Consider the following 12,914-nt stretch of genomic DNA (forward strand, 5'->3'; position numbering starts at 1 on the left):
TTCCTTTTAATTAATGGAATTAAATCTTATTAAAATCCAAAAGTTTTAAGTATAGTCATATATTACTGAGTAAAATAAAGATTACTCATGTACATATACACATTTCATCACTGCAAACAAATTTGGAAATTAAATGAATATAACACTAAAAACTGAGGATATTTCTGTTGCTGTACAAATAAAAGACTTGAGAATCAAAGCCACAAAATCAATTTAACCAGACAACAATTTTTTATATACATTCGAATTACATGGAAATAAAAGTTACATTCCTTTTAAACACTGATGGTTCGAAAAATATTAAAACCAGATAAGGCTGTACTAATTATAACCCCAGGCATCTGAGGGTGCCAGTGTAACTCTTTGATTTCAGTTTGTCCCTGGTGAATGAACAACAGCTGGGGTGGAAGGTTTGCTAATTCTGCCTCTTCTTGTGCTGTTCTTTCAGCTTCAGCATCTCTCTCAACAGCTAGATCCCACAGGGAGATCTGGTCATCAGAACCAGAAGCAGCATAAACAGTGCTGTCAGTTGGATGCCATTCTACTGAAGTAATGGGTGCTGTGTGGTGTTTGAATGTTGCTACAGCACTTTCTTTCTAAAAATCAAATAAAGCTATTAGAAAATGAAATACTATAACAGTTCATATAATATAGCATACATATTAAATAATTTGTTAAGTGTTGTATCTATCATTGTCCTTGACATATTTTCATGAAACAAAGATCATAAAATTTTTATATAATATTTTAACTATCATTTCTGAAGGATAATGGGATGACAACTCGTCATCTGCCATTACGTCTGTTCATTGGTTAGCTGGGCTGATGAAGAATGATACAATTTAAAACTACAGTTCCACCCTTGACAAACTATTCATTTTGTTATCTATGAAATGAATCCACTTCCTTCATTACCATGGACAATAGCTTATTAAAAGAATTAAGGTACCATACATACTGCCATTAATTAACACTCAAGGTATTCTGACTCATAAAGAAAGTCTGAATAATGGCACAAGCAATGAAGATTTTAACATTAAGAATCTGTAAAATATGAATAAACTAGAAAGAGATAATTATTAAAACCTCAAACGTTTTTCTGATGAATTGCTATAAAGGTGAAAAACGAAAAGTAACTGAAACAGGTGATAGGTTTATTGTTAACTAATGTACAATTTCACAGTAATTAAAGCACAGTCTAAACAAATTTGAAAATATTTTTAGGCCCTTTTTCATTTATTTTATTATTTTAGAAAAACTGAGCTCCTGCAAGTTTGACTGACTTGAAAAACAATTGCAAAGAAACTACTTTATACTTTTGGAACTTCATGTTCCATGTATGGGTCAAAATATTGAACATGTTTAGGTTTTCCACACTTCAGCTATGAATTTTAATTAACATTCTACTTTAGAATTTTATGTTTAATATGAAGACAGTTACATGTATTCATCATCATTTTCACATGAAAATTTACAAATTAAAAGTGAAAATGTGAAATTTTATAGATTTGATTAGTAACTTGTCAAATACCAGTCAGTATTTGGAACTCTGTAACTGTTTTTACTTTAGTAGACTAATAATTTTTTTTAAAAATTTCCAATTTTTATATACAATACAAACTTTTAAGGCATAAAAATAATCTATTAATGCTCTACTTACTTTAAACTGTCGAAGATCCCAGACCTTGATGACCCCATCATCACCGCCAGACAATATAAAAGGTTCCTTGCGGTTCCAACTGATGACATTGATATCTAATTCATGAGCATCTTCAGTGGTTATCATGCAAGCCTTCTGAGGAGCAGCTCTCATGTCCCACACACGAATAGATTTATCTACTGAACAAGAGGCTAAAACCTATAAAGCCACAAAACACAGTCCTTCTTAGATATCATTTTAGGTAGACAGAACAGGTTTTAATTAATGTTTTGGGATAAATCCAGAAATAATATTTCTGAAACTTAAATGACTAATGTGAAATGGAATAAAAAGAAAAACGTTTATAAAAATACCAAAACACTGTTTCATGGTAACACCACTGTCCATTCTATAATTTTGCACTAAGTACATTTTCAATTCCTACAAACTGGGCAACTTGGATGCATCTGAAACTTGTTTTTTCTAAATATATTGCATACTCAATTCCATACAAATAACTTCAACTACTAACAATATTTCGCTCTATATAAAATAAACTGAGGAATATTTATTCAAACAATAAGTGCATATAGATTTAATAATGAAAAAAAAGTAACTGAAATAAAGTTTCTTTAAACATCAATTCATCTAGCTTAAAAATCAAAATATATCCCACCAAATTTACTGGAGAGGTACTTAGGATTCTGTTATATAAACTTAACAAATTCTTTAACATTTGTTATATCATTTTCCACCCGGTGCTTCATCTTTCTTTTTTAATCACTACATTACTTGCAGTTTTTAATTAACTATTATTAGCAATGATAACTTGTCCCATTTTATCATAATAAACTGTCATTGAGTATCTGTACCTAAATCAATCAGCAATGAGAGCCTACATGACTAACTCTACTATACAGTTTATTGATGCATGAGAACACAAAAGAATGGAAAAAAAGCACTGAAAATTATTTCTTCAAAAAACACATATGTAAAGTCTTAAACATTTATATACTGTGATGAATATTGATAAGAGAAATGTAAAACTATCAGTTGGTTTATTAAAACTACAATTTTATAGGGATGTAACAACATACTTACCTCATGATTTAATAATAATAATCATGATTCTTTTATCACGATATATATAACTATGTTAATTTGCTAGCATACCAAACATAAAATGATCAACACTGCACTTATGAAGAAATCACATTTTTCTTAAAATGTAATTGTTGATCATCTGAAAATATCAACTTTAAAGTAAAAAAATTTCAAACGCACTGTTTTATACGATTATTCATAAAAACTTCTTTGTCCATAAATGTTGCCAAAATTGTAGGCTGTTAATCCAAGTAACGATACAGCACATCAAAACTAGAATTCCACCTGGCTGGGACATCTTGAATAAGCTTGTGTTGATGAAGCTTAAGATGATTTGTTTTCAATTTACCATTTGCTGTTGAACTTCTGTGCAAAAATGAAACTACCCCTTTTGACCCACTCTAACAACCTATCCACTTGCAACACATGAAAGCCCTAGAAGATACAGCCTCTTTCAGTACATTCACCAAGTGCTAGGCCATATGCAGCTCATTTAACTATCTTGTTTGTAGAATGTAATTTCTCATTTCCCAGTTGTCATTTATAAAAATACAGTGAAGTAGCTTTCAGCAGATCTCAAAGTTCATCCATAACTGGTAAGGGTAACAGAAGAAACACCTTTTAATTCAGTGTCAAGTTTATCCTTTTCCAGTATGAAAGTAAGTCTTAGAAGGGATTTCATATCTTGGCTTCAAAACCCTAAGCAGATCCCTAAAACCAACACTATCCACCACTGAAAATGTCTCATGTGTTTAGTCATAAAGATTCCAATAGATCTTATCTCTTTTGCCCTTGGACTATTCAGGTTTAATTTCATTTTAAACACTTTTTGGAGTTTCAGCTGAGTAATACCATGACCTTTACTACTTTCAGAAAGTGAAGCTTGTGAGAGTTTACCTTTAACTTCCTTTGTTTCTTGTAACATTCAAGTGTGTGACCATGTTTGACATTGTTCTAATCTCACATACTGTTTTTCAATGATCAGTTTTTCTTACTTCATTTTGATCCCAAACTTCAAACCCCAAATATTTTCAAATAGCTGATTGGTAGGATGAAGGTGCATCTTCTATTGTACACTTGGATGAGTCAGCCATTGTTGACACAGCACATGTCAGTTTGGTTTATTATTTATTGAATAACTTGATACTTGGTATTCAAGAGAAATTAGAAACCCAATTAATGGAATTTCCAAGCCACATTACTAAAGACAGTGAAATCTACATTTAGAAAGGTTATACAGTACATAGTCTAATCACACACTTGTATGGAAAAGTAAATATGTAATTAAATTTCTTAAAGCATTTGTTTTCATATAACATAAAAGGACATTCAGAAAAAAAGAAAAAGAACCAATCTGCAGCACAAATGATCCATGTACATAATTCTGGCTAATGAACCACAATGAATCATACCTTTAGTGAATCCTTACAGTCCTACAATTTTACTTTTACACTTACTCACATATGGCTCATTGGGAGACCACTGGAGATCCTCTACAGATGCTGTGTGTCCAGTGTAGGCTCGCTGGTCAACATGCCATGTCCCTCCTTCAAGAGGCTTCCATAGATGGATGTTTTTCTTACAATCACCCGTGGCTAAAACACCTATATAGAATATTTGAAAAACAGTAAATTTTTAATATTATAATAGCAAAAGGTGTGTAACTATACATCTCCAGACTCAGTGGAATGTACAAAACTAATACTATTAAATAGATAGTTTTACTCTACAAGCTAAATTGGTCACAATGACAGTTCTTTATTTCAGTCTACTAAACTCAGAAATATTGTCATGGCTTTACTATCTTCAAAATGTGGTTTGTCAACATTCTATATTTCTACAGCAATGATCTGGCACAACTTTAACATCAATACAACAAAAAGTTAAGTATTTACCTGGTATATTATCAGTCATATTGAGACTTTTTATGTGTCAGAAGTTTTCCACATCACACATAACATGACTAACAACTGACAGATGTTTCACTGACATGGTTAGTAGCCTATATCTGATTACCATAAACATAGTGTAAGTACTTAATAATTTTTTATCATAACTTTCAAATAATTACACTGTACATATTTTAATGGACTTGATAAGGCTATGCTTGTAAAACCAAATTCTTCCAATTTCAATCAGTATAACAGTATGTTGTAAAGTACATGTGATGGCAATGGGTCCAAAACGGGAGGTCCAATGTGTGGAACATAGAGACAATGACTGAGTGATGTATGAGACAACCGTGGAGCTGTTGGAATGGATCATAACCAACCGGTTCTGGAGAGATAGAAGGAAATGAACCAAAGCCCAAGGAGCAGCACGCAGCTCTAAGAGACATGCAAAGATGACTCTGCTACAGACCAATGTCCTGAAATCTCCTGTCCTGATATGCAGCTCAACCTGAAAGAGAAGCATCCATGAAAAAGCTCACTTTCCAAACGAGGAAGAGGAAATGGAATACATAGTGTGGTGTTGTCTCAGTTCAAGTATCAGGTGAAGTCCACATGCAGGGAAGGAGGGAGATGGAATAGGGTGACTAAGGGATCCTGAATGAAGTTCCAGAGAACTTGTAAAGCCCACTGAAGAGGTCTCATGTGGGCTCAACTGAGGGGAATGAGGGCCTCCAAAGTCCATGTCCCCCAAAAAAGATAGAGCCTCTTGCACTGTTGGAGAAGGAGAAGAGGAAACAATCCAAACCAGAAGCTCTCAAGATCGCAGGTAAAGGGGAGAAAGTTGGGCCCTGGTTGAGATGGGAATTGAAAAATACCCTGAGATGAACAAGGTATTGAGTGAGGAAGAGGAAGGACTTCTTCACCTTGACCAGCCAAACTACCTGTGCAGTTTCTCAAAAAAAGAAACTGACTGTGAAGGGAAGAGGTAGCATGAAAAGGAGCTAGAAGCAACCAGTTGTCCATGTAATGGTGGAAATGAAAGCTCCTGGAATGGAGAAGATGTGCAAAGGCTGGAACCACCCGACAAAAACGTAAGGAACCAATGCCAGCCTGAATAGAAGAGCCTGGAACACGTAGATGCAACCCAGATGGAAAAAATGAAGAAAATGCTGGGATGCTGAGAAGATAGTTATGTGGAAGTAAGACACAGACCAGGAGTGAAAACCAATCGAAGAGATAGGTATGACTCCATGAATCAAGGAAGCAGTTCAAGGAAGAAAGATCAATGATAGAGTGCCATACCCCGGTCTTCTTAAGGACAACAAACAAACAGGAATAGAAACCTTGCTGAGAAAGATCCACCAATTCCACAGTGCCCTTGTGAAGAAGGTTGAGAACTGCCTCGGACAGACACTGGCTGGAACTGGGATCCTGAGGAGGTGGGGGAGGAAAAAGGACAAGGGAACAGGGGAGAAAAGGAAGAAAAGCAAAAAAAGAGCCCTTTGGAAAGAACCTGCAGAACCCAAGGATCTGAGATGGTGGGAAAATGCAAAATCTTAGACCCCACAAGAACTGTACCTACCATAGTCACCGGGACTGCTGAAGTTGTCAAATAAAAACCAACAGTTGACCTCAGAGACCTGTGAAGCATGAACCAATATAGGTTAGGAAGAAGGGGGACAAGACACAAGAACAGGCTCAGGAGGATGTTGAGAGAAACAGGAAGCCAATGAGAAAAGGGGGATGGGCAAATAGGCAGACTCGACTCTGGGTTCTAATGAGTCAGAAAGGCCCACAAAGACATCTTGCCTCAAAAAGGGAGCCATATGTAAGTCATGTAAGGAGGTTGGGGTTTAACAGATGCAAGACCAAAGTGTGTCCTGACCCAAAAAATCTCAACAATAGAGGAGCTATGTTGGGAGGAAAAGGGCAGAAGAGAACAATCATACCAGAATGGAAAATACCAGGACACAAAGGACCTAAGAAAAAGGTGAACGGAGGAAAGGGAATGAAGGAAGGAGGATAAGGTGAGGTGAATACAGAAGAACTGAGGTTGTGAAAACATGACTGAAGTAATGGGATCCAAACTACACCGAGGCAGAAGAGAATCTAACTGCTGTGAATAAATAAAAAAAACTCAGACTTATGGTAAGCCAAAGCATGAGCTTCCATATTATGTAGAGATTAAGGTATACTGATCCCAGAATGTAATTGGGTTGTTAACATACTGGCATGAACCCCAATATCAAGAGAGGGGAGAAAACAAGATATTGGGCCAAAGATGTCTCAATTAAAAGAGAATAAGAGGAGTCAAAGGAAATGAGAGACAAGGACAAAACATAACAAACCTGGCTGATCCACCTCAGGAAAAGAGAAGGACTGTGTGCATCCACTGGAGTTAAATATGACTGTGTGGCATGTGATAGGGAGGAAGCAGGCTGTTGAAATCATCATACTCTTGTTCAGATACATCTGAACAAGGCATGATAGGATAATCTTCAGGCAAATCTGAAGCCTACATGAAAGTAGCCAACAACCAGCAAACCAAGGCTGTAACGTCTTCCATCGATAAATGCGGACCCAAAACCATTGTAGATGAAGTAACAGTAACTGCTGTAAGTCCACCAGTAGTAGTAGTAACATTAAACTTTGAATTGATGATAACTAATCTGTACTTGTACTGCCCTCTATATGCACAAATTTTTGCTCGCCTCTAGTCTTGATACTCCCTCCTACCCTCACCTGTTTTCATATGAGACAGCTGTGTGGTAGCATGCGATAACCCTCCACAAATAGGAGTGTGTCACAATGCCTAACACAGCTGACTCCCTCTATGCAGCTTAGCTCAAATTCACTTTTCAGTTGTCACTCATGGTGTTTAGACATGTTCTTTTCTTGACCTCTACTCATGGAATTTCAATCAGTTACTTGTTTTTTGGAGAACTTAGCTTGTTACACAACTCCTACATAGTGATTTATAGATGTACACACACAACCTACTTTAAGATTTAGATACCGATACTGCTAATCCATGAGCTAATTCTTATACTGTGATTTATAGATGTACACACACAACCTACCTAATGATTTAAATACTGATACTGTAAACCCACAAGCTAATTCTTACATAGTAATTTATAGATGTACACATTAAACCTGCTTGATGATTCCAATATGATATCTTACCTCCTCTCACATAACAGCTTACCTTGTGGCTTAACAGCATCAATACTTTACTCATCAAGTAGATTTTGTGTGTAAATCACTATGTAAGAATTAGCTCATGAATTAACATCATCATTATCTATCATCAAGTAGGGTTAGTATATATATCTAAAAATGACTATGCAAGAATTAACTCATGGAGTAACAGTATCAGTATTTAAATCATCAAGTAGGTTTTGGGTGTACATCTATAAATCACTATGTAAGAATTAGCTATTGAATTAATAGTATCAGTATCTAAGTTATCAAGTAGGCTTTGTGTGTACATCTATAAATTACTATGTAGGAATTACCTTCTGTATTAACAGCATCTGTTTTTAAATCAAGCAGATTATGTGTACATCTACAGACAACAACTGCCATTTAGGTTTCATGTATATTTATGAATTAATATAAGAACATAGTGTCTAATCTATAAACTGGCAAGTCTAAATAAGTCTATTTCAAATGTCATTAATTAACTGATATGTCAATTTATTGTACAGATCTATAATATAGCATATTGGAAACGAAGTGTATATTTTTAAATTACTGAACGGCACGAGGAGTTAGCAAGCAGATATATAAATTACTATGTAAAATTTAATACAACATTGGAATATATGTTAACAATGCTTAAGATTAGAGAGAAGAAACAAGGACTAGGTCACACAAGAGAATATTAGTTTAAAAAAAACCTTTACATCATCAAAAGAAAAACTGACTTTTACAACATGGTCATGATTTCCATGGCAGAGGACATCATAGTAATTTCTACTGAATATTGCTTTCAAGTTATTTTATTTCTTGCAACAAACTATGATTGGAGAGATTGTTTCTTGTAAGACCTAAATATTTATTACAAAGTAAAGTAGAAATAAAGGTGTGTGTCTGTGTGTTTATATATATTATAAATACTATGACAAATTAAAAAATTTAGTAGCACAATTATGTTAAACATCCAAGAACTATTACATTATTTACAACAACTGTGCATTAATTTTTTCTACTTCAAAGTAATATGTTATTATTAAAATATAATTCAAAGAAATACATGTATTCCTTATACTACATACTCAAGCTATCTCTCTTGCTTGTGCCATAAATCAACTGTCTCCCATTTGCAAATTGTTCAAATTCATGTTGCATGGGACCATTATGTTGGTAGTCAGATGTTTTGTGCCATCTGTTGACAGAATATTTTGGCCAATCACCTTTTATTACATTATATTTATTACCTGTGTTTGACATCTGCCTTGACAACCTTATGTGGTCACATTTTCTTCCAAATTCAACAGGAAAGGGAGGACAATTGGAACAGTAGACATAATTTTGAATTATATTTTATTCTTAAAATATTACTTTTAAATACAGTAGTGAATCTCTACCATCACAAAGAGTCACAATGCCCACAGTGAAGAGAAACTGGGATAGAAATAAGCAGAGTGGTGTTTGCACTCCTTAAGAAGAAAGAAGCATTAATTCTGTAAAACAGATAAAGAAAAAAACAAGGTAATGTGGAACCTGAAAAACAATAGAAAATAATGAAAAAATGTTGAACCCTGAAGTATGCAAGGGATAAAAAAAAGGTGAATAAAAAAAAAAAGAGATCCAGAACCCATTACCAATCCCAAAACAAAACCCCAAATTGGAATTTACCACCTCCACAAGAGACATAACTCGAGGTTACAATTGAGTATCTTGTTTGAATTGCTATATTTAACTGTTTTTATAATGAGTTATACCATTAGTAAACTAAAAAAAAAAAGTTTTTTTATTAAGATAGATTTCATCAACAAAATGAGCTGCACATACTTGATAAGCATGAATTTTATAGTAAGACCAAAAACACACACATCTTTTTCCCTCTCGTATTTCTCTATAACATGCATTTTAACAATGGGAATCTTCCACTCTTTATTTTCATAAAAGAAATGTAATAAACAAATATTTTGACACCTCATTGTTTAAAATAGGGTAGCATTAAATAATAATGTAGAAAAATTAAAACCTGGTTTAGTTGGAGACCAATCAACAGCAAATCCTTCAGACTGATGACCAGTGAAAGTGAAGAGTGGCTTGGGAGCTTCGTTATTCCGAACATACGAAGCCATTACATGTGGAACATTTACAGCTTGAAGAGGATGAGATAAGTCCCAAATATAGACTTTTCCCATTTCTGACCAACTTGCAGCAAGTGGACGATTATTAATAGCTGTCACCTTCAACAGGAAAATAAAAACATCTCATGATGAGTTATTTTTACTGAGAGAATTTGCAGAAGTTGTATACACTCTTTGAAAAAAAAAATTAATACAATTCCTAAAATGAATTTAACATTCATTCAGCATCATACTGTGAAACTCAAATTAACTTCAAAACCACCAACCTGAAAATAAGAGTACAATTTTAACTGTTAAAGATTAAAAATATCTCTGGGTCTGGTAAAGATAAAACGTTAATAGTTTAGCTTTCTTTAAGAATAAAATATAACTATACAAAATAAAAACAACTAAATAATGAAACAAGATAGAAAGAGAATTATGCAAAATCACATTTATTTGGTAACTATTTTACAATGATATTGCTTTAAGTACTGAGTTATAAGATTAGCTTTAGTAAGTGTCAATTTTTTTATTAAACTTAACAGATGTTTTACACTCTAATTGTCACATACCATTAATTAAGTTTAATGACTACATACAACAATAGCAATTAAGTGTGATATAACATAACTTGATTATATCCAATGTGCCATTTACCAATTAAAAGTTATTTTAGTTTGTACATTCATCACAAGGAGGACCTGTGGTTCCTACAACAACAGGTTCTTACTCCATATGTAGTTAAGAAATCAAATTTTGTTTTAACATTTTTTTATCATGTGCCTAAAGTTATATGGTTTGGCATAATTTTCTTGATAAGATGAAATTAATGAAATCAAGAGTTTGATGAAAAAGGCAAACTACTAAACTGAAATATATCTGAGATCTAATTTCACCTTACTAACTACATTTTTCAGCAACTAATGAGAAGTATGAGGAAACAAAAGCTCATTTTTCATGAAATAAATATATCAGAAATACTGCTCTTATGCTATAACTTTGTTTCTCAAATATTCATAGATATAACACAGTTTCATTATTATCACAATCCATGTTATGTACATGATCAAACAAATGAAGTAATTATTTTTCACATTCCAGGCAGATTATGGCTTCCTTTCTCTTAAATTCACTATTTCCAGGGTTATTTTACATACTTTTTGATGTTACCAATTGACCTATCTGGCATTATTATCATATTCCCTAGCAGAGTATTCTGGGTAGCCATGCCACATGTCCAAAAGACATCCAAATAATTATGGTGTAGTACTGTATACAATTATGTAATCTATCTGACTTTATTTTATTTTTAAAAGATTATTTATGAAAAAAATATGCTAATGAGCTTTAAGGAAAACATATCAAAATTGGTTATTTGGTTGATTGATAAATTTGTAAATCATGTAGGTTTTGCAGAAAAAAAAACTTCAAGCTAATATTATTTTTAGCTTCAGCACATTTTTAAATACCTCTTCAAACTTTAAGAGAAGGATGAGGAAAAGAATAAATGTTTGTTGTTTTCTTTAGAAAATATTACTACAGATAATGTTATAAAATATAGATCTTGCAAGAGCATTAACAGCCTTCAGAAAAATGTAAAGAAGCCCAAATAATGTTTAACAAGTTACAATACACAATGGCCTATGTATATATGATGGTTAATGTGAAATAATCCAAAAGAAAAAGAGTCATTCTACATCCCTGGTGGACAACTGTTAAATCAATTAAATACAAATATGGATATTTATTATTAGAGCTGGGTGATTATTCATATTTGTTCATTGATTAATTGACAGCCCCCAAATCAATTAGTATAATGTTTCTCAATCTGTGGTACATACAAATATTAGATACTCAGAAAGTTGCCTTCCCTCTAGTCATGCTATAGCATAGATAGAGTGAGCAAGTTTGGTAGCAATATTATGATTACTTGAATAGTTGGTATAAGCTTAAATAATCAGTAAAACTAAATCTGATTAGTTGATTATTTTTGCGACAGTTGACAGAATCAGAATTTTGATTAATTGAGTTCTTGACATGAAACCAATCGATACAATTGCTGCCAGTGGTTATATGTAATCTATTAAATAACATAACATTTAGGGACAACAAGGGTCCATCTAGGCTGTCCCATCCTCTAAACTAGACTAAGACTATTACATAAAAACCAAAACAAAATCCAAATTAGTCCTTATTATTCATATAGTTATCAAGCTAAAATTTATATCTAAAGACAACCCATTCCAAAGGCCATCTTTAATTCCCTCTACACTGGCAGAACACCACCATCCTACTCTGAGCTAAATGGTTATAGCCATCCTTGTGGAACCCATCCAGCAGGTGGCCTACATAGTCAACCACCCCAGCAGCTTGGACCCGGTAAGTGGTAAGGACTCCTGTACTCCACTGGAAGAAAGGGGAGTGGAGAGTCCAGAGGGACTGCAACACCCAAGACAGTGCAATGGGTGATTACAAAACCCCATTTTTAAAAAGCAAGACCACACCAATTTATTCAATCTAGGCATGGCAGGGATGGGCAACAATACTTTTCTGCTTTACCCATGCCATCCATGAGCAGTATGGCCTGAAGACAGACATATTATGATGTAATTATCATGAGGAAATTACACTCTACTAATCTTGTGAAACACCCCATCTCAAAGATGAGCATACATAGCCTGATAAATGTATGAGAATTAACATGGCTTTCAGTGCAGATTTGATATCAAGATGTCTGTGAAGAGTTAGAGCCACCTAAGTGGAACCCATTCTGAGTACAGACAGAATACCTAGTCAGGCACCACTCGCCACAGAGTGGGATCCAAAGTGAAGCTGAAGCAGGGGCCTGTGAAAGAAAATAAAGCATTAGTGAGGGCTTACCTCATGTCACAGCCATGTCGAAGTCTGTAAAATAACCACAGGAGGCAGGCAATACTCTGGGGAAGCAGAAACAGCAATGTAGTATGCGTA

The 12,914-nt window shown here is 33.9% G+C and overlaps 1 protein-coding gene across 1 annotated transcript in view; it reads right to left on the bottom strand.

Moving 5' to 3' along the window:
• Nucleotides 1–212: 212 nt before the first annotated feature.
• Nucleotides 213–12,914, bottom strand: part of LOC106458372 (glutamate-rich WD repeat-containing protein 1-like) — a 33,503-nt gene continuing 20,801 nt past the window's right edge. Inside the window, exons 3-6 of the mRNA XM_013917879.2 lie at nucleotides 9,851–10,061; nucleotides 4,205–4,347; nucleotides 1,661–1,858; nucleotides 213–596 (exon numbers count right to left, since the gene is read on the bottom strand). Of these exons, the coding sequence (XP_013773333.1) occupies nucleotides 276–596; nucleotides 1,661–1,858; nucleotides 4,205–4,347; nucleotides 9,851–10,061 (873 nt within the window). The 3' untranslated portion in view covers nucleotides 213–275. The remainder of the gene's footprint in view (nucleotides 597–1,660; nucleotides 1,859–4,204; nucleotides 4,348–9,850; nucleotides 10,062–12,914) is intronic.

This window comes from Limulus polyphemus, unplaced genomic scaffold, assembly GCF_000517525.1.
Source record: "Limulus polyphemus unplaced genomic scaffold, Limulus_polyphemus-2.1.2 Scaffold452, whole genome shotgun sequence".
NCBI lineage: Eukaryota > Metazoa > Arthropoda > Merostomata > Xiphosura > Limulidae > Limulus > Limulus polyphemus.